Genomic DNA, 26,948 nt, shown 5'->3' with positions numbered 1-26,948 from the left:
TCTTCAACAGTCATCTTTATTATTTATTCCTGTAAAAATACTGCTTTATATTGTAAATGTTGGTAATGTTTTAACTTTATTCACTCTATAATAAGCATGTGTCTTTGAAGTGTGGCCCTACCATGATGAGTTTGATGCTTCCTTTTGTCAAAATAACAATAATTATGATTTTACCCCCCAAAATACGCCTTCATTCTCTGAAGATTACGACTTTATTGTCGTAAACATTTCAACTTCCGACTATTTTCTTGTAGTACCACCACTTTATTTCTGTTAAATTTGTTTTCTTGAATTACACGTATATTTTTCGTGACGCTTTTTTCTTAAAATATTTCAACATCCATCTTTAATAGTTATTCTCGTAAAAATTCTGCTTTATTTCGTAAATATTTGCTCTTTGCAATGTTTGAACTTTATTTATTCTATAGTAATTATTTGTCTTTTATTTGTGGTTCCAGCATATTGAATTTGTCACTTCCATTTGTCAAAATAACAATAATTAGGATTTTACCAAAACAATAGCACTTTACTTTCCGAAGAATACAATGTTATTACAGTAAAATTTAAAAATGTCCGTTTTTTTTCTTCCCTGTAATATCAATACTTTATTATAAAAATATTAGGACTTTATTTCCATCATATTATTGCTTTTTTTAAATACCAAGTCTATTTTTATGACACTTTTTTCTTGTAATTCTTTATCGGTCATCTTTATTAATTATTCTTATAAAAGTACTGCTTTATCTTGCAAATGTTTGTCCTTCATAATGTTTAAACTTTATACATTGTATAGTAATTATTTTTCTTTGAAGTGTGGCCCAATCATATTGAGTTTGATGCTTCCATTTGTCAAAATAACAATAATTCTGATTTTACCCCCCAAAAATACGTCTTTATTCTCGGAAAATTACGACTTTATTGTTGTAAACATTTCAACTTCTGACTAGCGTATTTTCTAGTAATACTACCACTTTATTCTTGAAAGATTAGGACTTTATTTCCATCATATAATTGCTTTTCTTGAATGCCATGTCTATTTTTATGTAAATCTTCAACAGTCATCTTCATTGTTTATTCCTGTAAAAATACCGCTTTACATTGTAAACGTTTGCCGTTTGTCATGTTTTAACTTTATTTACTTTATAGTAATCATGTGTCTTTGAAGTGTGGCCCTACCATGATGAGTTTGATGCTTCCATTTATCAAAATAACAATAATTATGATTTTACCCCCCAAAAATTCTCTGAAGATAACGACTTTGTTGTAAACATTTCAACTTCCGACTATTTTCTTGTAGTACCACCACTTTATTTCTGTCATATTCGTTTTCTTGAATAACACGTATATTTTTTGTGACACTTTTTTCTTGAAATATTTCAGTATACATCTTTAATAGTTATTTTCATAAAAATTCTGCTTTATTTCGTAAATACTTGCTCTTTGTAATGTTCCTGAAATGTATGTATTCTATAGTCATTATTTTTATATGATTTGTGGCCCTAGCATGTTGAATTTGTCACTTCCATTTGTCAAAATAACAATAGTTAGGATTTTACCAAAACAATACGACTTTACTTTCCGAAGAATACGGTGTTATTACAGTAACATTTAAACTTCGGGTTTTTTTCTCGTAATACCACTACTTTAGGATTTTATTTCCATCACATTATTGCATTTTTTAAATACCATGTCTATTTTTAATGATACTTTTTTCTTGTAATTCTTCATCGGTCATCTTTATTAATTATTCTTGTAAAAGTACCGCTTTATCTTGTAAATTTTTGTCCTTTGTAATGTTTAACTTTATACATTCTATAGTAATTACTTATATTTGAAGTGTGGCCCTATCATACTGAGTTTGATGCTTTCATTTGTCAAAATAACAATAATTCTGATTTTACCCCCAAAAAATATGTATTTATTCTTTGAAAATTACGACTTTATTGTTGTAAACATTTCAACTTCTGACTACCGTATTTTCTAGTAATACTACCACTTTATTCTTGAAAGATTAGGACTTTATTTCCATCATATTATTGCTTTTCTTGAATACCAGGTCTATTTGTATGTAAATCTTCAACAGCCATCTTTATTATTTATTCCTGTAAAAATACTGCTTTATATTGTAAATGTTTGCCGTTTGTAATGTTTTAACATTATTCACTCTTTAGTAATCATTTGTCTTTGAAGTGTGGCCCTAGCATATTTAGTTTGATGCTTCCTTTTGTCAAAATAACAATAATTATGATTTTACCCCCCAAAATACGCCTTCATTCTCTGAAGATTACGACTTTATTGTCATAAACATTTCAACTTCCGACTATTTTCTTGTAGTACCACCACTTTATTTCTGTTAAATTCGTTTTCTTGAATTACACGTATATTTTTCGTGACAGTTTTTTTTTTTATATTTCAACATCCATCTTTAATAGTTATTCTCATAAAAATTCTTCTTTATTTCGTAAATACTTGCTCTTTGTAATGTTCCTGAAATGTATGTATTCTATAGTCATTATTTGTATTTGATTTGTGGCCCTAGCATGTTGAATTTGTCACTTCCATTTGTCAAAATAACAATAGTTAGGATTTTACCAAAACAATACGACTTTACTTTCCGAAGAATACGGTGTTATTACAGTAACATTTAAACTTCAGGTTTTTTTCTCGTAATACCACTACTTTAGGATTTTATATCCATCATATTATTGCATTTTTTAAATACCATGTCTATTTTTAATGGCACTTTTTTTCTTGTAATTCTTCATCGGTCATCTTTATTAATTATTCTTGTAAAAGTACCGCTTTATCTTGTAAATTTTTGTCCTTTGTAATGTTTAACTTTATACATCCTATAGTAATTATTTTTCTTTGAAGTGTGGCCCTATCATATTGAGTTTGATGCTTCCATTTGTCAAAATAACAATAATTCAAGATTTTACCCCCCAAAAATATGTATTTATTCTTTGAAAATTACGACTTTATTGTTGTAAACATTTCAACTTCTGACTATCGTATTTTCTTGTAATACTACCACTTTATTCTTGAAAGATTAGGACTTTATTTCCATCATATTATTGCTTTTCTTGAATACCAGGTTTATTTGTATGTAAATCTTCAACAGCCATCTTTATTATTTATTCCTGTAAAAATACTGCTTTATATTTTAAATGTTTGCCGTTTGTAATGTTTTTAACTTTATTCCCTATATAATTATCATTTGTCTTTGAAGTGTGGCCCTAGCATATTGAGTTTGATGCTTTCATTTGTCAAAATAACAATAATTATGATTTTACCCCCCCCCCCCAAAATACGCCTTCATTTTCTGAAGATTACGACTTAGTTGTCGTAAACATTTTAACTTCCGACTATTTTCTTGTAGTACCACCACTTTATTTCTGTCATATTCCTTTTCTTGAATTACACGTATATTTTTCGTGACACTTTTTTCTTGAAATATTTCAACATCCATCTTTAATAATTATTCTCATAAAAATTCTGCTTTATTTCGTAAATATTTGCTCTTTGTAATGTTTGTACTTTATTTATTCTATAGTCATTATTTGTCTCTGATTTGTGGCCCTAGCATATTGAATTTGTTGCTTCCATTTGTCAAAATAACAATAATTAGGATTTTACCAAAACAATAGGACTTTACTTTCCGAAGAATACAATGTTATTACAGTAACATTTAAACTGGTTTTTTTTTTTTCTTGTAATACCACTACTTTATTATAGAAAGATTAGGACTTTATTGTCATCATATTATTGCTTTTTTAAAATAATTTTTTTATGTAATTCTTCAACAGTCATTTTATTAATTATTCTTGTAAAAGTACTGCTTTATCTCGTAAATGTTTATTCTTTGTAATGTTTAAACTTTATTCATTCCATAGTATTTTTTTTTTTGGAAGTGTGGCCCTAGCATATTGAGTTTGATGCTTCCATTTGTCAAAATAACTATAATTATGATTTTACCCCCCAAAAATATGGCTTTATTCTCCGAAAATTACGACTTTATTGTTGTAAACATTTCAACTTCTGACTACCGTATTTTCTTGTAATACTACCACTTTATTCTTGAAAGATTAGGACTTTATTTCTGTCATATTACTTTTTCTTGAATACCATGTCTATTTTTCATGACATTTTTTTCTTGAAATATTTCAACATTCATCGTTATTATGAATAATTATTCTCGTAAAAGTGCTGCTTTATTTTGTAAATATTTGCTCTTTGTAATGTTTGAACTTTATTATTCTAATGATTTGTCTTTGAAGTGTGGCCCTAGTATATTGAGTTATTATGCTTCCATTTGTCAAAAAAACCAATAATGATTTTACCAAAAAAAAAACGGTAAACATTTAAACTTTCGACTTTTTTCTTGTAATACTACAACTTTATTCTTGAACGATTAGGACTTTATTTCTGTCATATTACTTTTTCTTGAATACCAGGGGCCGTACTTATCAAGCTTCTTAGAATGACTCCTAAGAAGTCTGCTAAGAGTTGACTTAAGAGTAAATAAATTCTTGGCTGAAAGCTGCACTTAAAAGTTAGTTATCAAGCGTCTTACTCACACTTTCAGCCAAGTGTAGGACTGAATCTTAAGTGTCACACTCAGAGCTGAATTACGACATTACTATGTGCCGTAAACGCAATTTTAGGTGACGTCATTTCTGTGTCCATAGAAATGACCAATCACGGAAGGGAATCCCTTGTCTAAGAATAAAGAAATATCTTAGAAATATTTAAGTGGATAATGGGAGTGTATATTTTGACAATAAACTACAAAATAATACAAAACAAACAAACAATATTGGCAATGAATCAAAAATAAATGTTTCCTTTTTGTTGCACCTTTCCTGCTTCCTGCTCCCAGACCGTAATCAAAGAGGCAGGGGAGACACTTCTCCAGGATGTATGCTCGGGGCAACACCCTTCACTTTACCCGACAGTGGGTCTCCACAGCGGACGACTTTAGAGTGAATGATGAGTCCGGCGATTAGTTGCAAATCTTGCTTTATTGATTGCTTACACACAGCCAATCCAACACAAAACAAACTAGTCCCCGCTCGCACTCACAATACCGCTCCCTCTCTCTCTCGCCCACACACTCACTGACGTCACTCACCTCACATGCTGTAACCTAGCGTATGTGTGTGCCACACACATACGCTACACTCATAACATTTTCTTTCCAATTCATTAATTAGGCAACTAATTTCAAAGTGGTGTGGGTGGCTCTATATATACTAGCCCACTGCAGACACATGCAGAAATCAACAAGGAATGGAAAATTATTAAATCTGTGACAAAAATAATACCTGCTCTGTCTAAACGATACCGTTTGATCAGCTGCTCGTCATCAAACAAAGATGAACGTTGGTGCACGTCTCTCGCCTCAGTGCCATCCCCTGCTGGCAACTCCTAACCACTTAAGACACCTCTGAAGGTCTCTTAAATATCGTGGAGAGTAGGAGTGATTCTTAGACTTAAGAACGTTGATAAAAAGCTTTTATTCTTAAGTTTGAGAGTAGGACTAAATTTCGCAAATTTTCAGGACTTAAGTGTAAAATGGCACTCTAAGAAGCTTGATAAGTGCGGCCCCAGGTCTATTTTTCATGACGTTTTTTTCTTGAAATATTTCAACATTTATCTTTAATAATTATTCCCGTAAAAGTACTGCTTTATTTCGTAAATATTTGCTCTTTGCAATGTTTAAACTTTATTCATTTGACAGTAATTACTTGTCTTAGAAGAGTTTGACGCTTCCATTTGTCAGAATAACAATAACGATTTTACCAAAAGAAAAACGGTAAACATTTCAACTTTCGACTTTTTTCTTGTAATGCTACCACTTTATCCTTGCAAGATTAGGACATTATTTCTGTTATATAATACCTTTTTCTTGAATACCACGTCTATTTTTCATGACACTTTTTTCTTGAAATATTTCAACATTTATCTTAAAAATTATTCTAATAAATGTACTGCTTTATCTTGTAAATGCTAGTTCTACTTTTTTATTCTATAGTTATTTGTCTGTGAAGTGTGGCCCTAGTACATTGAGTTTGATGCTTCCATTTGCCAAAATAACAATAATGATTTTACCAACAGAAAAAAATAATCAAATGTATTCTCCGAAGATTATACATTATACATATACATACATTCCTACATTATATTACTTTAATTTACTTTGACAAAAAAGAAAACACTAATTTTTAAGGTGTTGCGACTTTTGTTTTATTTTGTAGTAGTAGCGACTTCCTCCCGGTCAACTTCCTTTGTTTTCCCTTTATGGAAGTGCGCATGAACATGGCGTTTAGGCCACATTGGGACCTGTGCGCGTTTACACTGGAGTCTGATAAAGATCACATTTTACTTGCAGTGTAAACAGTCAGCTGGAAACAATCAGATCTTAAAAAAATCAGATTTAGGCCACTTTGGCCTGCAGTGTAAACATAGTCTTTGTCTCCTGCAGGCCTGCTCCATCTTAACAAGACATATCCAATAGAGGTGGGAATCTTTTAAAGATGCATCAATTTGATGATGATTTATTGATGCATCTTTAATTTATGTGCATTGATGCAGTTTAAAAAAAAAAAAAAAAAGTCACTAAATAAACTTGCTCAGTGGCCAACCTGCTTAGTGGCCTAGTGGTTACATCAGACCTGGGCAAATGAAGGCCCGGGGGCCACATGGGGCCCGTTAAGCTTTTCAATCTGGACCGCCGGACATTCCCAAATCATTTTTTTTAGATGTTTAAGATGTAAAGTGTAGCTGCCATTATGATGTGCACTCATGTTTTATAATGACCGTAAGTCTTCAACTATACTAAGTCTTTCAATGCTTGGAATCTGCGCTTTTGGATGATATACCAGTTACTATGGTCATGTAATTAGTTACTATGGTCATCTAATTAGTTACTATGGTCATCTAATTAGTTACTATGGTCATCTACGTCACAGCAGCTCAGACGAGGCACCAAGCAGTGTGGGCGGGAAGTGTTTCCACAGATTTTCACAACAAAGTTCTAAAGCTTAGTGATATATCACATATATCAGATTGTAGGTGGGTTTATTTTGTACTTTTCGCGTTCATATTTCACGGTTTGTTGCATTTTTGTTGCGTTTCACTTGATTGTAAAATATGTTGATCGAAAGGAGGTGTGACATTCATATTTTGTTAATATTCAGTGCTTTATCGTTCATAGAAAAATTAAAAATTCCATTACGTTTTTTAAGGCGGTCTGTCATAACGTTTTTAGCATTCAATCAGACATTATTGTGAGGTTTTGTATTAGTGTTCCTAAAAATAGATATATCGGCCCCCAGACACATTTTTTTCTCTAAATGTGGCCCCCGAGTCAAAATAATTTCCCAAGACTGGGTTAGAGTGTCCGCCCTGAGATTGGTAGGTTGTGAGTTCAAACCCCGGCCGAGTCATACCAAAGACTATAAAAATGGGAGCCATTACCTCCCTGCTTGGCACTCAGCATCAAGGGTTGGAATTGGGGCTTAAATCACCAAATGATACCCGGGCGCGGCCACCGCTGCTGCTCACGGCTCCATTCACCTGCCAGGGGGGTGAGGGTGATGGGTGAAATGCAGAGGATAATCTCACCATACCTAGTGTGTGTGTGACAATCATTGGTACTTTAACTTTAACTTTAAAATAAGCATTCATCACTTTCAACTTTTAAAAACAGCGCATTTGTAATAAGAAACCGTTGAATTGATTCCCATTAAATCAGACCTGGGCAAATGAAGGCCCGGGGGCCACATGCGGCCCGTTAAGCTTTTCAATCTGGACCGCCGGACATTCCCAAATATTTTTTTTTTTTATGTTTAAGATGGAAAGTGTAGCTGCCATTATGATGTGCAGTCATGTTTTATAATGACCGCAAGTCTTCAACTATACTAAGTCTTTCAATGGTAATCTAATTAGTTACTATGGTAATCTATTTAGTTACTATGGTAATGTAAGTCACAGCAGCTCAGACGAGGCACCAAGCAGTGTGGGTGGGGAGCGTTTCCACAGAGTGTCTGCCTGAAATGTGGGTGTCAGGGACAGACGCGGAAGGAGATTTTTACAAGAAAGTTCTAAAGCTTAGTGATATATCACATATATCAGAATATAGGTGTTGTTTTTATTTTACCCTTCGCATTCATATTTTGCGGTGTTTGTTGCGTTTTTGTTGCGTTTTGCTTGATTGTAAAATATGTCGATGGAGAGTGGGTGTGACGTTCATATGTTGTCAATATTCAGTGTTTTATCCTTCATAGTTAATATTGTAAATCACACATTCTTTATTTTCATGTACATTTTGGGTGTCTCATTCAGTAAAACAATGTCAAATTCCATTGTGTTTTTCAAGGCGGTCTGTCATAACGTTTTTAGCTTTCAATAAGACATTATGGTGAGGTTTTGTATTAGTGTTCCTAAAAATTGATACACCGGCCCCCAGACACATTTTTTTCACTACATTTGGCCCCTGAGTCAAAACAGTTGCCCAGGCCTGCATTAAATGTATTAAATGAATGGAAATGTGTGCAAAAGTGCAACATAAAATAAAGGAGCTGGTCAGATCTCTGCTGTCTGAACGGTCTGCATTCCTTTATTTACAATAAATAAATAATCGATTATTGACGTTTACTAATCAATTTTACATTCGCCCAAGTCCAAATTGTGATAAAAATCGATTAATTCCCCCACCTCTAAGATCCAAGGTAAAATCAGCCAACATTTTAATTTGAGGAACTGTGTTTGTCGCTATTAGCGTCCTTTTAGGCCGATGTTGTGGGAGCATCCGATGTTGCTGGTGAAAGAAGCAGCTAATTAAAGGAAAGCGTTACAGTAATGAGGCAGCATGGTCGTCTTCTCTCTCTCTCTCTTTTTCTAAGTGGCTGAAAACAACAAGAAATGTACCATCTTTATTTTTTCAATGAAAGGTTTGGTTGTTCGGCTCTAATTAACTCTCTTATGCTTGCAGTGTGCGCGTTTGGGAACTTTGTGTATGTGTGCGTGTACGCGCTTTCCGCTCTACTCTGGAATGCAGCCAGTCCCAGCTCTTTTCCACGCGCCTCTTCCAAAACCCAAAACCCTTTGATCTTTTTTTCTACACCACCCCCCCACCCACCCCCCTTGTCTCCCTACCCGGAAGAGCTCTCTCTCTCTCTCTCTCTCTCTCTCTCCCCCAGTGCATGTGGAAATGTTGGCCTGGCTCCACACTCGGACCGAATTTAGTCATACAAAGGGGAGGGTGGTGGGGGGTGTCAAGGGAGGAGTGGGAAGGGGGGGGGGGGGGGGGGGGGGAAGGGGGAATTAGGGTGGTGGCGGCGAGGGGGGGGGGGGGGCATGCAGGGATGAAAGAGCCAGCCGCTGTGAGATCAAAGGCAGCCGCAGCTCCGCCCCCACTAACCCCCCCTCCCCCCCACACCCCCTCCCTGCCTCCCGTCTCACCCCCACCCTCCCCGCCGCCCCCAGCCGCCGCCTCCTCCCCCTCCCTCACCGAACTGTATAAAGTTGTGTGCTCGCTCGCCCCGACTGGGACTCTCACACAACAGTCCATGCAGAAACGCTTCCTCGAATAAAATAACAAAATACTTTTTTTTTTTTTTTTTAAATAGATAAAAAATGCATAAATATATAGAGTATTTTTTATTATTTAGCTAGGTTTTTTTTAAATGTATTTTTTAGGGGTGTAACGGTACACAATAATTTCTGTTCGGTACGTACTTCGGTTTAGAGGTCACGGTTCGGTTCATTTTCGGTACAGTAAGAAAACAACAAAATATGCATTTTTGGGTTATTTATTTACCAAATTTGCAAAATCTTCCACCAAAAATATTTTTCTTAGTGTAATATTTGATGTGAAGTAATGGGAACCTTGGATAGGTCAATAATTCATAATAACATTGATTTTGATTCAATATTATGTTTTGAGCAATGACAGTTTGAAAGAAAAAAAACAGCTTTGTTTTATTAGTCAACATTGCAACTTTTTCTAAATGATATTTAACCTTTAAGCTTTTTTATTTCACTTTTGTTATGTTTTTGTTTATTTGAATAGTATTTTTAGAATGAGCCTTGAAAACATTAGCTGTGGGCCGCAAATGGCCTCCGGGGCACACTTTTGACACCCCTGCTATAGATAATAAAACATTAAATGTGATAAATCTATGGATAAAAAGCAGAGCCTGGCGACGCATGCGCTTTTATCATAACTCTCTCTCTCTCTGTCTCTGCCCCTCCCTCACCAATGCTGCTGTTTGTTTTTAACCCCTTCTTAACCCTGAACGTACATTGAAAATACACACAATGCCGGACATTTGAGGCATTTAAGAAACTCCGCCCTGACAGCTCCGCAAAAGAGGACATGTCCGGTGAAAAGAGGACGTATGGTCAGTCTATCCTAGCCCGTTAGCTGCTAGCATGCCGTGTGTTGTGCCTCTGTGTGCATTGTTTACACAACGTGCGTTACGCTACTTAATATGTCCGTGTGGAAACTCGTTCGGTACACCTCCGAACCGAACCGAAAACCCCGTACCAAAACGGTTCAATACAAATACACGTACCGTTATGCCCCTACTATTTTTCTATTTTAGTAGCATTATTATGTTAAATGCGCGACAAAACATTTTGCACACCCTTGACTGCCGATAGGTTTAGCTGCACTCTTTATTTATGTGTTTGTGTTTGTGTGTTTTGGTTTGTTTGTAACTTTCTACTTCACATGGCGTCCAATTGTTTTCTAAAACACATTTTTGCCGTCCCCTTATAGGTCGTGCTCATATTGGAAGACATGCTAGCATACATGTTGTTAAAGTTAAAGTACCACTGATAGTCACACACACACTAGGTGTGGTGAAATTGCCCTCTGCATTTGACCCATCCCCTTGTTCCACCTCCTGGGGGGTGAGGGGAGCAGTGAGCAGCAGCGGTGGACACACTCGGGAATAATTTTGGTGATTTAACCCCCAATTCCAACCCTTGATGCTGAGTGCCAAGCAGGGAGGTAATGGCTCCCATTTCTATAGTCTTTGGTATGACTCACGACCTACCGATCTCAGGGCGGACACTTTAACCACTGAGCAGGCATACTCATTTCATACTAATGATATTTATACTAATATGAACAAGTTTTATTTTCGTTCGACAAATAGTCAATGACAAAGTGTACAATTAGTCTTTTAGTCTTTTTTTTCTTTTTATCCATTTTGTTCGAATTTAAAGATTTGTACCAATATTTGCGAAGCTTTGGCTAAAGATTGCATTAAACTGTGTTAGAAATTTAAAGTCGGTCCACTATTGGGGGTTTAATAACAACGCAACACACCATGTTGTGTCAGAAAAATAAAAGACAAAGTGCACAATTACTAGAGTTGCTAAGTTCCGTACGTGCCCCTGCAATCACAATAAGGGCAGCCATGTTGTTGTTTTTTTAACCGATCATGTTAGAATTTTACACACCTGCTTGTCAGTCCCTTAAAGATGTGTACCATTTTTTGGTGCTTTGGCTGAAGAGCGCGTTTAACTGTGTGAGAAATTTCAAGTCAGTCCACCATTTGGGGTTTAACAACAACCCAAGACACCATGTTGTGTATTTGTCAGACAAATAAATGTCAAATGACAAAGTAGACAATTAGTTGCTCAGTCCCGAACGTGCCTCCTCTACACCGCAAAAAGTGAAATCTAAGTAAGATGAAATATGTCAAATAAGGGTGATATTTGCTTATTTCCTGTCTGATAAGATCATTCTTCTCACTAAGCAGATTTGATGTTAGAGTGTTTTACTTGTTTGAAGTGTTTTGCTCCTAAATGATGTCAGTAAGATATTACAGCTTGTTGCTGAGGTTTGATGAGCTATATTGAGTAAAACATGCTTGAAACTAGAATATCAACTGTTGTGTCATCAACACTCACAAGTAGAAAACTACTTTTTTAAAGTCATCATTTCTTATTTCAAGCATGAAAAAAAAATCATGACTTTGACACAATTGTGCCTCATAATTAAAACAGATGACAGCCAAATGGACTTTGCTGTTTTATTTTCAATGAAACAATAGAAAATAGGTACTCATATAGTAGTACAGTTGGCACAGTACAGTAAACTGACAGTTAATATTTAAACATTTAACATGTGACATTTCTAACAATTTTGAACAGAAATAGTTCATGCACATTCAGATAAATTCCTCAAAATTACAATTAAAAAAAAATGTTGTCCGGGGGCCGGGCTGTATATATGCGCACTAATTGACTGAAAGAGCACGCACTTGGCGCGATGATGTCATGTTATCCATGGAAAAATGCATTTTTAGACAATATGATTTGCCTGAGCGGCTAGGAGACCCCGAGAGTAACAAGCGCTTGCCTTGTTGCCTTTCCATTAAGAACAATAAACTAGTTTTTAGTATAAGTTTGCTGGTTTCAAGAAATGTAATGCCGAGCGCATATCATTATGTCAAGATAATGGCACTAGCATTTACTTCATTTAAGAATATTTTTCAACATATTGAGCAAAAAGGTCTCTTTTTTTTCTACCAAGAAAAGTGCACGTTATTAGTGAGAATATACTTATTTTAAGCTATTTTTGGTTTCATTGAGGCTAGCTAACTTTACTTGTCTTGGAAAGTCTTGACAAGCCAAATTTTCTTGTTCTATTGGCAGATAATTTTGATTAGTTCAAATAAAATACCCCTCATTTTTGTATATTTTATTTCTTGTTTTTGAACACTGACTTTTTGCAGTGTACTACGTGTTTTTAACGCATCTTGTTTACGTGCTTGTCAGGCCATTATAGATGTTTCCAGATTTTGCAATGATTCGGCTAAAGAACGTTTTTGACTGTGTGAGAAATTTGAGGTTTAATAACAACAAACAACACAACATAGATTGTTGTTTATTTGTCAGAAACATTTAAGTAGTGTTCAAAGTCTAGCTCAACTTGTATTTTTTATTGTGGTTTATTATTTAGAGTCTGAAAAAAAGGTCACTCTAAAATAAAAGCAAATAAAGTTGTTAATGTTACACAAAAAAAATAAAATATTGATAATGAAATCCCACTTATAGTATTTGCTTTATCCCAATAACATGACAATGTAACAGTTAATTGAGCTGGTTTACATATTTCCACCAATGTTTGATGAGTTTTTAACATGTTTTTATGTTTACTACAAAAACAGTCCAAGATTGTCAAAGTAAGTCCACGCATCATTTAATTTGTAGTCATGCAAATGGTTTGGACACTACTGATATAAATATTTCAGTAAGGCATATGTTTTGGGACAAGACTTCCTTTTGCTGTTCATATACTGTATGTATATATTTTGGCAACACGATAGGTCAAAATGGGTAATGAACAGGTAAAGTAACAAGAAAAGCAGTTCTGGAGTCATTAAAAAAATGCAAACATTTTACACAGGTACATTTCAATAAATGTGAATATTCAGAAGTTCCAGTCAGGCTAAGAGACCAATCAAAGGGTTAGGAAGTTTTTGCAGTTAATTTGCAGATTCAAGTGAAAACCAGCAGTTCACAATATTGAACTTTTTGAGTCATTTTTTTAAATTAAGTGAATAAGATTAGATGCTTTTATTGTCAGTGCACACAATATTTAACAAAACTTGTTTTGGAGCTGCACTCCAATGTCCAGCAGCATTAGGACGTTTGAAAAGAAATACTATAAATATATATAAAAAATAACAGTTGCCAGTCAATCACAAGGCACATACTTTATAGACAGTGTTTCATACATTGGAAAATTTACTCTTAAAATATTTCACTGTGTGTGTGTCGTGAATCTATATAATTAAATGTTTACATTTTTGAGTGGAACTTCTGAAACAAAACAACTTTTTTAAAACTTATTAAGATTAACCTATTGCAGACGTGGGGGAAAAGTGACCAAAAAATATAAACACCTCTAACAAATATAAAAGGGCTATAAAAAAATAACAAGTTAACTCATGTGATTAATCACAAAACATTATCACATGAATCATGTATGTACGCTGATTAATCACGCTATTTATTTTGATCTTAACTGCGAAGGGCTACTTGACAGGCGGAGCATTGTTATACGGTCAGTGATCAGGTCAATGCATACATTAGTGCAAAGATAAGTGAAATAAACCCTGATGGGACTTTAGATAAAACTGTTTCCAAGTTTTGAGCAAATAAATGACATGCATTCAAGTAAAACATCTTGAAAATTTCCTGTCGAGTATTGGAACTATAAAATTGCATTTGTGTCCATCTGTGTTTGTTCATTTAAATTATGCAAACGAGTAACAACCTGATAATCATGAGTAACCCAAATTCCAGAGTGTGATTAAATTCATCATTTGACAACACTAAAATATACATATTACTTAGCGACTAAAACACTTATAGTAACATTAATTAAAAAATACTGTTTTTATTTGCTTTATGTGAATTATATTCCATTATACATATTTTTTCAATGTTTACAGTTATTTTGTTCCATCCTAAATTTCCTGTTACTGTTGGATACACATAAAACAACAGCAAATTACTGGCTAATAATTGCATTACCTTTACGGTAACATTTACATGTGAAATGTCTTTTCAGCAATTCACTGTAATGCCAAGCTGTGATTTTACAGTTAATGACATCAAAGTTGCAACTATACATATGCTGTAACTTCACATTTGTAATTTCATTGTTAATTACTCTCTGGTTTTAACAGCATACTGCCACCCACAGTACAAGAGTGTGCAACGTAGTCTGCGGAATCCCTGCAGAGACAAATCACTTTGAATTTACAGTTTGTTGTGATATTATCCAGGACTGTCATTGTAGTATTTTTATGTGAAATATAAGGATGTCATATTTTTACTGCCATTTGTTGTAATGTTATAGTACATTTTGGTTACAGTATTCTACTGTAGGAAAAAGAATGTGTAGCAGGGCTGTCAAACTCATTTTTATTAAGAGGGCCACATTGCATTGTCTTCAGAGGGCCGTTTGTAACAGAAAATATATGAATATTAATATCAAGGTATAATAACCTCGTTGCACAATTTGCATTGGCAGGTGTGTTATATTGATGGATAACTTTCTGTTGAATTGTGAGTCAAAGTGACAAGCAGACATTTAAGTCACACTTGTTGATAACCAAAACAATGCTTGCTGCATGATCCGGTTATATTCAAGTTTAGGCCAGAGTTTCTTAACCATTGTTGGGCTGCGAGCGCCCCCTATAAGGCTGCCAGAAAATGTCTGTTTTTTAGCTGTGGTCGGTATTGACCGCAGCGGTACTCGGTTGCACTTTTCCACCACTTGGGGCAGTAATGACAATCTCAAACAAACAGGATACGTCTGGAGCCAAAATCATGGAGAAGTTTCTTAAGTGCAAAAATAATGACTAAAGTGGTGAAGCTGTATTTTAATTTGCCCTTACATTTTATTGAAAATGTATTTAAAGATAAATATATTGCTATTATTTATTAATTTGGTTCAAATGTATTTATTTTAGCCCTACGTAATTCTACAGTATGTAAACTCATTTTTCATCAGTTTATGAGTCCCTTCTTTTGCATTATATTGATGAGTACCGTATTTTTCGGACTATAAGTCGCAGTTTTTTTCATAGTTTGGCCGGGGGTGCGACTTGTACTTATACTTGTGTGTGAAATGATTAACACATTAGCGTAAAATATGAAATACTATTATTGATCTCATTCCCGTAAGAGACTAGACGTATAAGATTTCATGGGATTTAGCCATTAGGAGTGACAGATTGTTTGGTAAACATATAGCATGTTCTATATGTTATAGTTATTTGAATGACTCTTACCATAATATGTTACATTAAGTTGGTTATTTATGCCTCATATAACGTACACTTATTCAGCCTGTTGTTCACTATTCTTTAGACATTTTAAATTGCCTTTCAAATGTCTATTCTTGCTGTTGGCTTTTATCAAATAAATTTCCCCAAAAAATGCGACTTATACTCCAGTGCGACTTATATATGTTTTTTCCCTTCTTTATTCTGCATTTTCGGCCGGTGCGACTTATACTCCGGAGCGACTTATACTCCGAAAAATACGGTATTTATTTTTGTTAGTAGCCTGACCTACGTCTTGATAATAATCTGTGGGATTTAAACATGGTTTCATGTCATTTGACAAGGTTTATCCTGTTAAACTGTAAATAGGTTAGATATAATTATTGAATACAATTAAAATCAAGCGTAATATTACCAATTTAGTGTTAATAGTTGTACTGAAAAACTTGGGTCCCAAGGTCAAAAAGGTTAAGAACCCCTTGTTAGAAGATATGCAATTACATGTTTGTATTTTTTTGTGCCAAATGTATGAATGAAATGGAAGAACAAGTGCTTTATTGTCATAATATTTTCAGTCCTTCGTGGGCCACATTGTATGGTGGGCCTGGAGTTTGACACATGCGGTGTATGGTAGCTGAAATATTTGTAACCCATTCAGAAAAATATCAAAGAGTTCCCTGACAAAATACATTTAAAGTAGGATGACTCATAAAAAGTATTTTTTGCACACCATATCTGCGTCCAAATATCTATAACAACACACTTTTCTTTCCACGCTATGTTTGTTATGAGTGCTGGTGTTGACTGCTGGCCATTTGTTTGGGGAAGCAGTGAAGTGGGCTAGGGTTAGTGAAGTGGGAGTGTCAATCAGTGCAGGAGGAGGGAGCAGCCACATTACTCTCACACACACACACTCTCTCTCTCACACACACCGGTTACATTACACCGTGGAAACGCTGCGTGAGCGTTGTGGAAGTCGCTCCTCCACGCTGCTTTATTTTTAAACAAAACATCACATTTCTCTTTACCTACTTGTGATTTGATGTCATGTTTTTTCTCACTGTGGATGTTTGCTGACGAGTGGATTGGTCCTACGTGTGTGCACATCCACTCACTGGTGCACTTTTTTTCTTTTGTTTTTTCTCTCTTTTTTTAACTTTTCCACTGGGACTATTACTTTTGTTTTGGTTTCCACAGGACTACACATTTAAAAGTGGTGTGTAATTGAAAAAGACAAAAAAAACCATGAAGTCGTCCTGAATTAGTCCTGTTATTTTATTTGGAAAGGTGGAGGGGCACGCCACACGGAATCCTTAAAGTGGGAGTTCCCACTCTCCAACATTTAGTTACTGTTTTGATTGTTTTCCCTTTTTATTTTTGATCGTGGGTGCAAAAGAGAGGCAGCATGCCCCAGTTGTCAGGAGGCGGTGGCGGCGGTGGCGGTGCAGGAGACCCGGAGCTGTGCGCCACGGATGAAATGATCCCCTTCAAAGACGAAGGAGACCCGCACAAGGAGCAAATCTTTGCCGAGCTCAGCCACTCCGAGGAGGAGGGAGACCTGGCAGACATCAAGTCCTCGCTGGTCAATGAGTCAGAGGGCAGCCCAAACAGCAACAGTCATGATGTGAGTCCATCCATCCTCCCAAAAGCATGTTAGACCATTTAATTGACCTTTTAATGAAAAAAAAAAATAGTATTCAGCAGATGTCACTTGTTTTTTATTAGACACACTGCAAAGGCCTCATGTTTGCTTCACCATCATCCTGATTTCATGAAGAAAGCCGTCTAATGTAAGAGTTCAAGTGCGTATGTTTGTCATAAGACCAATACAAATTGGAGATGGATGCCTTAAAATGAGGTTATAATGCAATCAAATCTTTTTGTTACGCAAAATAGGTAGTGTGCAGCGCCCGGATTATGTTGTTTTGTAAGAACACCTCTGCACTGCATCTTTTGCAGCTGGAGTGCATGGAAAGATGCGAAACTGCATGCATGGATTTATGCAGACTGCATTTAAAATTACATATATAGCGAGGCACCTAAAATATTTTATTTAAAAAAAAAAAAAAAAAATCCCCACACACAAATATCACAAACTTCTTCGCTAATAGTTTTTCATTTGCATCAATTCAGTCGTCACAAAAGTAAGTTTCATATTCTGTCATTAACCGCGGTGTTAATTGAATTTCGGGACCCCTATCCTGGATGGGCGATGTGAAATGTCCCGGAGACACACACACACACTAGACGTTAACTGAATGTTAATTAGGATCCAAGAGAAGTTCCACCTCGCTCAGCTGGAAGCCATCCTGAGGGTGGTTGTGGCGGAGGAGGGGGGTTGCATGTCCTCTCCAAAATATTAGGTCTTCCATCCATTGTGTGAGAGGAATTGGATGTAGGAAAAGCACTGAAATAAGAATTTTTTTAAAGAGTGCATTTTTGAAATTCATGACAGGCATTTATTAGGATTAGGATGGAGTCAGGAGTGAAGTGGTATGAAAACAAGTTAATTTGTAAGCCCCCTCAAGGCCGTGGCGCTTAATTAAGTGGCTCCGCTGCATAGACGGTTGTCTGAAAATGTGTGTGTGTGAGCGTTGACAAGCGAGAAGGAACCACATTGGTCCCAGCAGTGTTGTTATGTGGCCGTCTGACCACATAATGCTGTGTCTAACAGCATCTGAAAGGCCTTCTCAATCCATTCGCCATCATTCGATTTCTCCTTTTTTCTTTTCTCTTTTTCTCACAGGCGGTGAGACAGTCCCAAGACTCCTACCATGAAAAACACAGAGAACATCCCGATGACGGTGGGTGATGTCACACACTCCTTTGTAATTTTGCAGAAAAAGACAAACAAAAGGTTGAGATTTGATAGGACCTGAGCGTCGGAGGCTGCTGTAGTTTAATTAAAGACCTGTCCGAACATGCCAGAGCTACTGGTAATTATCAGCCCAACTACAGAATACAGTATTACCTTGAAAATCAAACACAATGGCCAACCTCCAGTTTCTTCACTATTGGAAAACAGGGCAATGATCAGTTCCAGGGTCAAACTGTTGCATCATAGAACCTTGTTATTCTTTTCATTGTTTGTGACTGTCATACAAGTGTAAAAAAAAAAAAAGCTAAGTGCCTTATTATAAAACCAAACAAACCTTTTGATAGCATTTAAAGATAATTGTGAGTTATGTGCAGTGCTCACAAGCAGTCCTGTCATACAAGTGCAAAAAGAAGCTATATCAGGGGTGTCAAACTCATTTTCATTGAGGGCCACATCGCAGTTATGGTTGCCCTCAGAGGGACGCTTTTAACAATGAGTAATATATGAATATACATGTGTATATATAATACATTACCAATATATTTTTTCTTACATAAGCTGCAAAAAAAATATTAAAATTTTACTTTAAAAACTGGCAGCTCAGTCACCAGAATTTTACAGTAAAAGCAGTGGGTTTTTTACAGCATATAAAAAAATGGAATAAATGGAATGGAAAAACAATACCACTGTTTTTAGCGGTAAAATTAAGAGCTTCCCGTTTTTTGTTTTTTTTTTAACCGTAAAACCTTGTTGTAATGTTTTGCTTTTTAATGTTCTAGTGTCTTACTGTATATGGAAAAAAACAGTACCAAAGTTGATTATATGGTAAAAAACTCAGTCGACGGAATTTAACCGTAAAATCTATTGTCAATGTACAGTCTACAATTTGATTGATAATTTGTTTTGAAATCATAAGTCTAGCAGATATTTAAGTACACTATTTATTTTTATTTTAACAAAAAATACTTTTTTAATACATGACAATATAATATTTAGATTTTGATAATATTGAATTTTAAAAGATATGCAATTGCATGCAGTACATGATTTTTAATGTCAAAAGGGAAATAATCAATATATTTAGTCAGAAAAGATTAAGCATTTAATTAACGCATATTATTTCCAGGCTTTCGCGGGCCACATAAAATAATGTGGCGGGCCAAATTTGGCCCCCGGGCCTTGAGTTTGACATCCGGGTGCTATATCATAAAACACCGACCCCGATTTATATTATGAAGGTGGGGAGCAGAGAGGCCATTTTTAAACACTCCTAACCAATAAACAAGTGTTAGAAAAAGTTAAACACTATTTATTCAAATTCCCTACATGACAAACATTCAGAGAGGTGTGCCAAGGAGGCCAGTCTCTTCACATCAACATAAAGCGCAGCTGACTTTGATGTATTTGTCCATTGCTAAGTTTCTATTTCAAATCTGATGATTGTTATCGCAATTTTTCTCTGTGCTTTCGCAAGAGTGGAAAGCCAAAGAAAAAGCAAACAGTTGTTGAGAGAATCCTGTAGATTGAAGGCAAGCAAAGAAAATAAAATCATAAGGCATTTAGGGATTCTAAATTTAAATCAAACTTCAAGGGAACCGTTGTAAAAAACCCAAAACACATTTATGACACAGATGGTCATAATATTTAATAATTAGGGCTGTCAAATGATTGTTTTTAAATCAGATTAATCACATTTTGGAATTTGGATAAATCATGATTAATCAAAGGTGATTACACTGCAAAAAGTCAGTGTTCAAAAACAAGAAAAAAATATACAAAAATGAGGGGTATTTTATTTGAACTAAGCAAAATTATCTGCCAATAGAACAAGAAAATGTGGCTTGTCAAGACTTTCCAAAACAAGTCAAATTAGCTAACCTCAATGAACCCAAACATAGCTTAAAATAAGTATATTCTCACTAATAACAAGTGCACTTTTCTTGCTAGAAAAAAAGAGAGACCTTTTTGCTCAATATGTTGAAAAATATTCTTAAATGAAGTAAATGCTAGTGCCATTATCTTGACGTAATGATATGCGCTCGGCATCATGATTTTGTTTTTCGTGCTTGAAGTAAGAAATGATGACTTTAAAAAAGTAGTTTTCTACTTGTGAGTGTTGATGACACAACAGTTGATATTCTAGTTTCAAGCATGTTTTACTCAATATAGCTCATCAAATCTCAGCAACAAGCTGTAATATCTTACTGACATCATTTAGGAGCAAAACAAGTAAAACACTCTAACATCAAATCTGCTTAGTGAGAAGAATGATCTTATCAGACAGAAAATAAGCAAATATCACCCTTATTTGAGATATTTCATCTTACTTAGATTTCACTTTTTGCAGTGCACTTGCTTGCATGATTCAAATTGACTTTAGAAAAGACCCCAATATTTGTACACAAATGCAATTTTATTGTCAGAATGTCATCCAGCCACATTTTTAAACATTGTACTTGAATGCATGTCATTTATTTGCACAAAACTTGATAACAGTTTTATTTAAAGTTCTTCCGGGCTGTATTTCCTAGTGAAATTTGCCAGCGAGCAGAGCGGTCGGAGTCTCCTTACTCATTTTTGTACTGACGGACGCATTGATCTGATCGATGACCGTGTAGCGGTTAAGGTAAAAGAGCTTTCTAGTGTCCAAATAAATTGCATGATTAATGCAACATTCTGGTGATTAATCACATGAGTTATTTTTGTTAATATTAATAATACAAAATAGTTGGGAAAAATACATTTAGTTTGGCCTCTTGCAGGACTAAAACGGTCACAGAAAAAGAACGTGCTGACAAGTTTTCACACAATTTTTGAGATGCATTCAGAATTTTTGTACGACTTATATTGTTTGAATCTGCTTCCTCCTGTATCTGTTGGTCGAGATGGCACCAACCCCCATATTTATATACATACACTTTCCAAATGGAATTCATCCAACATTTCCTCCAATAAACGCTGCTGTGAGATCACATGCGGCCGTCACTCGGGGCCTCCGCGTTCTATTGTGGTGCGACCTCCACTTTGCAGGTCATCTGTGGGACTTTGAGAAGGAGTGTGCCTCTCCTTTGTTCCTTCCCCTTTCACTCCAGAACATGACCCCACCCCTCACCCTCACCCCTTCTCTCAAAGCAAACACTGGCTTTCCTCACAACAAGATCCATGTTGTTGCTGTGGGGCTAAATACCACAAACACTTTATTACACAGCGTGCAGTTGACGGGCGAGTGGCGCTGAATTGTATAAAGCGCCACCTCCTCCTCCTTCTCTTCTTCTTCTAAAAGGCATCGAAGAACAGTTGGGGCGTCTCCTGTTTTGACACTGTCTGTATGTTCTTCTAATTGGTGCTAATTGGCACAGAGGGGCTCCATTGTTCCTGCGTATAATACAACTGTCCTCTGCAACAAAAGGCGAGGAGGGAAACATGCTGCGGGTTAATATGATCTCATTGGACCAGCGGGGCAGACGCTCTTTTATTGGCTTAAAGCGTTTTTAATGATGTTGTGCGTCTTTGAACTTTTTGTGTTTGTTTGTTTTGAATCAGGGAAGCATCAGGACATGTACAACAAAGGCCATCCGTATCCCAGCTACTCGAGCTACATCATGATGAGCAATATGAACGATTCCTACATGACCAATGGCTCCCTCTCGCCGCCCATGCCCAGAACGGTCAGTACCAATATTCTTTAGATTTGGACAACTTCTTTAATGTGCGACTTGAGGTGCATTTGTCTGCTGAAGCGTGCCCCACAATTTTTGCATTTTTTCCAAACATTTTTGATGTATGAATACTAGGGGTGTAACGGTACACAAAAATTTTGGTTCGGTACGTACCTCGGTTTAGAGGTCACGGTCCGGTTCATTTTCGGTACAGTAAGAAAACAACAAAATATACATTTTTTGGTTATTTATTTACCAAATTTGTAAACAATGGCTTTATCCTTTTAACATTGGGAACACTATAATAATTCTGCCCACGTTAATCAACATTAAACTGCCTCAAGTTGTTGCTCAGATTAAATAAAATGACAAAACTTTTCTTCTACATATAAAAAGTGCAACATTAAACAGTTTCAAGTCAACTCCATCCATCCATCCATTTTCTACCGCTTATTCCCTTCATTTGGGAAGCCTGTAGTTGATTTATATTATGTAAATGTTATATTTGTATCAACATGTGATAGCAGGGACCCTGCCATTCAAAACTAGGCTGCTGCATTACTAATGATTCATGGAACTATAGCTGAAAAAATAGTACAATAGCAATAGGAGAGACTATTCATCCCTGAACACCATGGAGTTCATGTAGGCTTAATGATGCACTTACATTATTATATCAACTATCAGAGACAGAAACTCTTCATTTAACATAATGTCCTTTTTTGCTGCTTCAACACAGCTCAATCAACACAGAAAAGGTAAAGTGAAATAACAGACAGGGCTTTGCTGTCCGTAACACACACACACCGCAAAATGAGCTAACGTTACGCTAAAAGCGAATTAGCCTTCACCTCAAGCCAGGACTGCGAGCGAGCTGAGCTGCCTTTTATATTTCTAGAAGGTCAACGGGCTCATAGTGATGTTACTAGTAGTTGACTGGGAGGTGTTTATTATCATTTGGGAAGAGTCCGCTGCCTGATGCTTACCTGCTAAACGCTAAGCACGGACTACATGCGCTCTCAATACGCACTGCTGATGGGCTGTTACCGCTCTGAATATGCACTGCTGATTGGTAACCAATCAGATGGTTGTGGGGGCGGGACAATGCTGGGTGCTGTGTAGAGGACTGACAGAAACAGAGGCAGAAGGAAGTGGAGGCGGCTACTTAATATGTTCGTGTGGAAACTCGTTCGGTACACCTCCGAACCGAACCGGAACCCCCGTCTTGAAACGGTTCAAAACAAATACACGTACCGTTACACCCCTAATGAATACCCTATATCAGGGTTATTAAGGACCACTAAATTGCTCTAGGGGCCACATTTCCAGAACCCTAAAGACCAGGGGGCGGACTTTTCCCTTTGGTATTATTTATTATTTTGAAATCCACCATTCTCTGTAATGGTTTATTTCCTTTGTGGAAAAAATAGTCGCGTTGTGCAAAGTACAAATGTCCACTGCAGTGGACGCTGGCATTTAGGAGTTTAACATGTCAATGCAAGGATCTGCCAATGTGTTAACACTGCTCCGAGTTCCTCTATCCAACAGGAGCATTCCAGTGTTTTTAGGAATTTGATGTAAAAATGTAAGTCTCTCCCAAGGTTTCAACAGGCCGCTAGTTAAATAACTCTGGGCTAAATGGAATAAGTTATGACGCTTCGGGGGATTTGTTTGCAATTTTTGCTCATAGTAATCGAATTTCCCTCATAGTAAATCATAGAAATAGAGCACATCTGTTTATTAACTGTACAGGCAATGTTTTAAATAACATCTGATATCATCAACTGCCCTAATAGTAAAAACAGGTTAACCAATATAAAGCCTACAATTTCAAATAAGGTGATGTTGCATTTGGAAGGTTTGTCCAATTTTAGATGCAATTTTTTTTAAACACATTCCTTCATGTGCTGAAGTAAACACACACTTGTTTCCCTTTCAAAACACTATTTTGTATGAATAATAGAACCTATATGTTGCTTTTATTTAGCATATAATTTTGTAAACACAATATATTCTGTACAAGCAGCTCTTAAATGTGTGTTTTCTACTAATTACAGTACTTTTATGTTCAAAATTCTGATGCGATCAGGCTCTTGCTAGGTGCTAAGATCATTATTGCAATATTTAGTAACTGAGGGTGTTAATGGGTTCCACCATTTTTGGCGGGCTTTGATGATTTAGACCAGACCTGGGCATTTTGCGGCCCGCAGGCCACATCCGGCCCTTTGTGCGTGAGGCCAATCATAAATTACAAAATAAATTTTAAAAAGTATCAATGTCGAGTGTGCAATACAACGGTGCTGCTTTTGTTTTGAAAAGCGTTATTTGTATTACTTCCGTGTGGACGTATGCGCGTGCGTGATTTTGAGTGAATGTGATCAGCGGCAATCACAAATTACAAAATAAATTTTAAAAAACATCTATGTCGTGCGTGCAATACAACTGTGCTGCTTTTATTTTGAAAAGTGTTATGGGCGTATGTCCGTGTGTAACCTGTGAGTGAAGGTGCACAGCGACACGTGATGCCCCCGAGATGTCAGCTCACGCTAAAAAAAAGAAAAGTTGATGAGGAATGGCGTGTTTTCAACAAGACATGGACTGCCAAGTATTTCTTTACAGAAATTAAAGGTAAAGCCGTGTGCTTAATTTGTGGTACAAAGGTTGCTGTGTTTAAAGAATATCATTTGAATCGCCACTACACGACGAAGCACGAGGAAAAATACCGGTATCTGTATGATGAAGCGCGCGCAAGGGAGGCTGATGCGTTGATGGTAAAACTGCAAACCCAACAAGGACTTTTGCCAAATTTCACACCCCAGAGATGCAGCCGTCAGGACAAGTTTCGTCATTTCTCACAAAATCGCCAGAAAAAGTAAGGCGTTTTCTGACGGAGAGTTGGACTCTGTTGCGCTGATATGCCCGGAGAAGAGGGGCGCATTTGAAAACGTGTCACTCTCCCGACGCACTGTAACGAGGCGGGTTGAGACCATCTCAGACCATTTCACATAGACTAATATAAATATTTAAGGATTAAGAGTTTAAATAAAACCATCAAAAGCAATCTGCTTTTGTATAAAGTTAAGTTAGGTTAAATGAAATCATTATTTTTTTAAATTTATTTATTTATTTATTTTTACCTTATGGTATATCAAAAATAATATTGAGCAAAATGTAATTGAAATATTGTCGATGTGGCCCTCCAGCAGTGCTCGGGTTGCTCATGCGGCCCCCGGTAAAAATTAATTGCCCACCCCTGATTTAGACTGTGAGATCGGCCTGGTTTTATAGTAGATTAATTCGGGATTTGGTCACAGCCATCATGCAGCATTTGGTACCTAAAATGAATAATTTTGCATCTAAAAAGGAATATTGTAGCTTACAGCATAGCGGTCAAATGGTATGGCCTTTACCATACTTCCTCTTTCACGTTTCCTATATCCTTAACTGAATAGGTGAATGAATACACATTGCCTAATACCTAGTGATTACGTCATCATACAGCCACTTGAATGCCCGTGTGACCAGCACCTCCTTCATCCCTGCAGACACCCCCACACATACGTTGCTCTTTAAAAACCCAAATTCTGCGTCCTATACAGTAACAACCACTCATACAGTATATTCTACTCTTGTGGTGTTTGTGATGCTGTGGGGACAAAGTGTGTTTTCTCATTGTGTCAGCATCTTAAGCCTGTTCATGAGTCAAGTCCACCTTTTCATGGCCTCAGTATGGCTTACAGTATGACTTACAGTTTTGCTCGAGAAGGCCTAACAGGCCCTCAGGCTCCCCTGCTGTGGAGTCAGTCAGTATTTGTAATGGCCTAAATATCAGGCCAGCTGCAGGTCCCCGAGCTGGAGGCTTCCTGCGTCTCCTTGCAGCTGTCCACGCTAATGCCGTTATGTCCACACATGCGTTTATGCATCCCAGTCAGGATCTAATACAGATAAGGGTTTTTATATACCTACTTTCCATTAAACCCTGTTCCATTTTTCACCAAATTGTTTAGACTATGGAGGCAATAAGACAATACAATTTTAATTTTTTTGGGCTCAGTTTTTTTGCTCATTCAATATTGGGAATGTTCTAAACTGGAGTTTCCATGCCAATGTGATATTGAGTAAACTGATGTAGGCCACACTACAAAAGTCAGTGTTCAATAACAAGAAAAAAATATACAAAAATGAGGGGTATTTTATTTAAACTAAGCAAAATTATCTGCCAATAGAACAAGAAAATTTGGCTTGTCAAGACTTTCCAAAACAAGTCAAATTAGCTAACTTCAATGAACCCAAAAATACCTTAAAATAAGTATATTCTCACTAATAACAAGTGTACTTTTCTTGGTAGAAAAAAAAGGGACCTTTTTGCTCAATATGTTGAAAAATATTCTTAAATGAAGTAAATGCTAGTGCCATTATCTTGACATAATGATATGCGCTCGGCATTACATTTCTTGAAACCAGCAAACTTATACTAAAAACTAATTTATTGTTCTTAATGGAAAGGCAACAAGGCAAGCGCTTGTTACTCTCGGGGTCTCCTAGCCGCTCAGGCAAATCATATTGTCTAAAAATGCATTTTTCCATGGATAACATGACATCATCACACCAAGTGCGTGCTTTTTCAGTCAATTAGTGCGCATATATACA

At 36.2% G+C, this 26,948-nt stretch overlaps 1 protein-coding gene across 3 annotated transcripts in view; it reads left to right on the top strand.

The window, feature by feature from the left end:
• Positions 1 to 26,948, top strand: part of LOC133639505 (lymphoid enhancer-binding factor 1-like) — a 238,867-nt gene that overhangs the window by 105,103 nt on the left and 106,816 nt on the right. For all 3 annotated transcript variants that reach the window (XM_062032856.1, XM_062032855.1, XM_062032854.1), the window contains 3 exons: positions 17,218 to 17,445; positions 18,568 to 18,625; positions 22,183 to 22,307. In XM_062032856.1, coding sequence (XP_061888840.1) covers positions 17,227 to 17,445; positions 18,568 to 18,625; positions 22,183 to 22,307 — 402 coding nt within the window. In that variant the 5' untranslated portion in view covers positions 17,218 to 17,226. The remainder of the gene's footprint in view (positions 1 to 17,217; positions 17,446 to 18,567; positions 18,626 to 22,182; positions 22,308 to 26,948) is intronic.

The sequence above is a fragment of the Entelurus aequoreus genome, linkage group LG22 (assembly GCF_033978785.1).
Source record: "Entelurus aequoreus isolate RoL-2023_Sb linkage group LG22, RoL_Eaeq_v1.1, whole genome shotgun sequence".
NCBI classification, from domain to species: Eukaryota; Metazoa; Chordata; class Actinopteri; order Syngnathiformes; family Syngnathidae; genus Entelurus; species Entelurus aequoreus.
The sequence above is the reverse complement of the archived record's forward strand: the minus strand, read 5'-3'. Positions and strand labels throughout refer to the sequence as shown.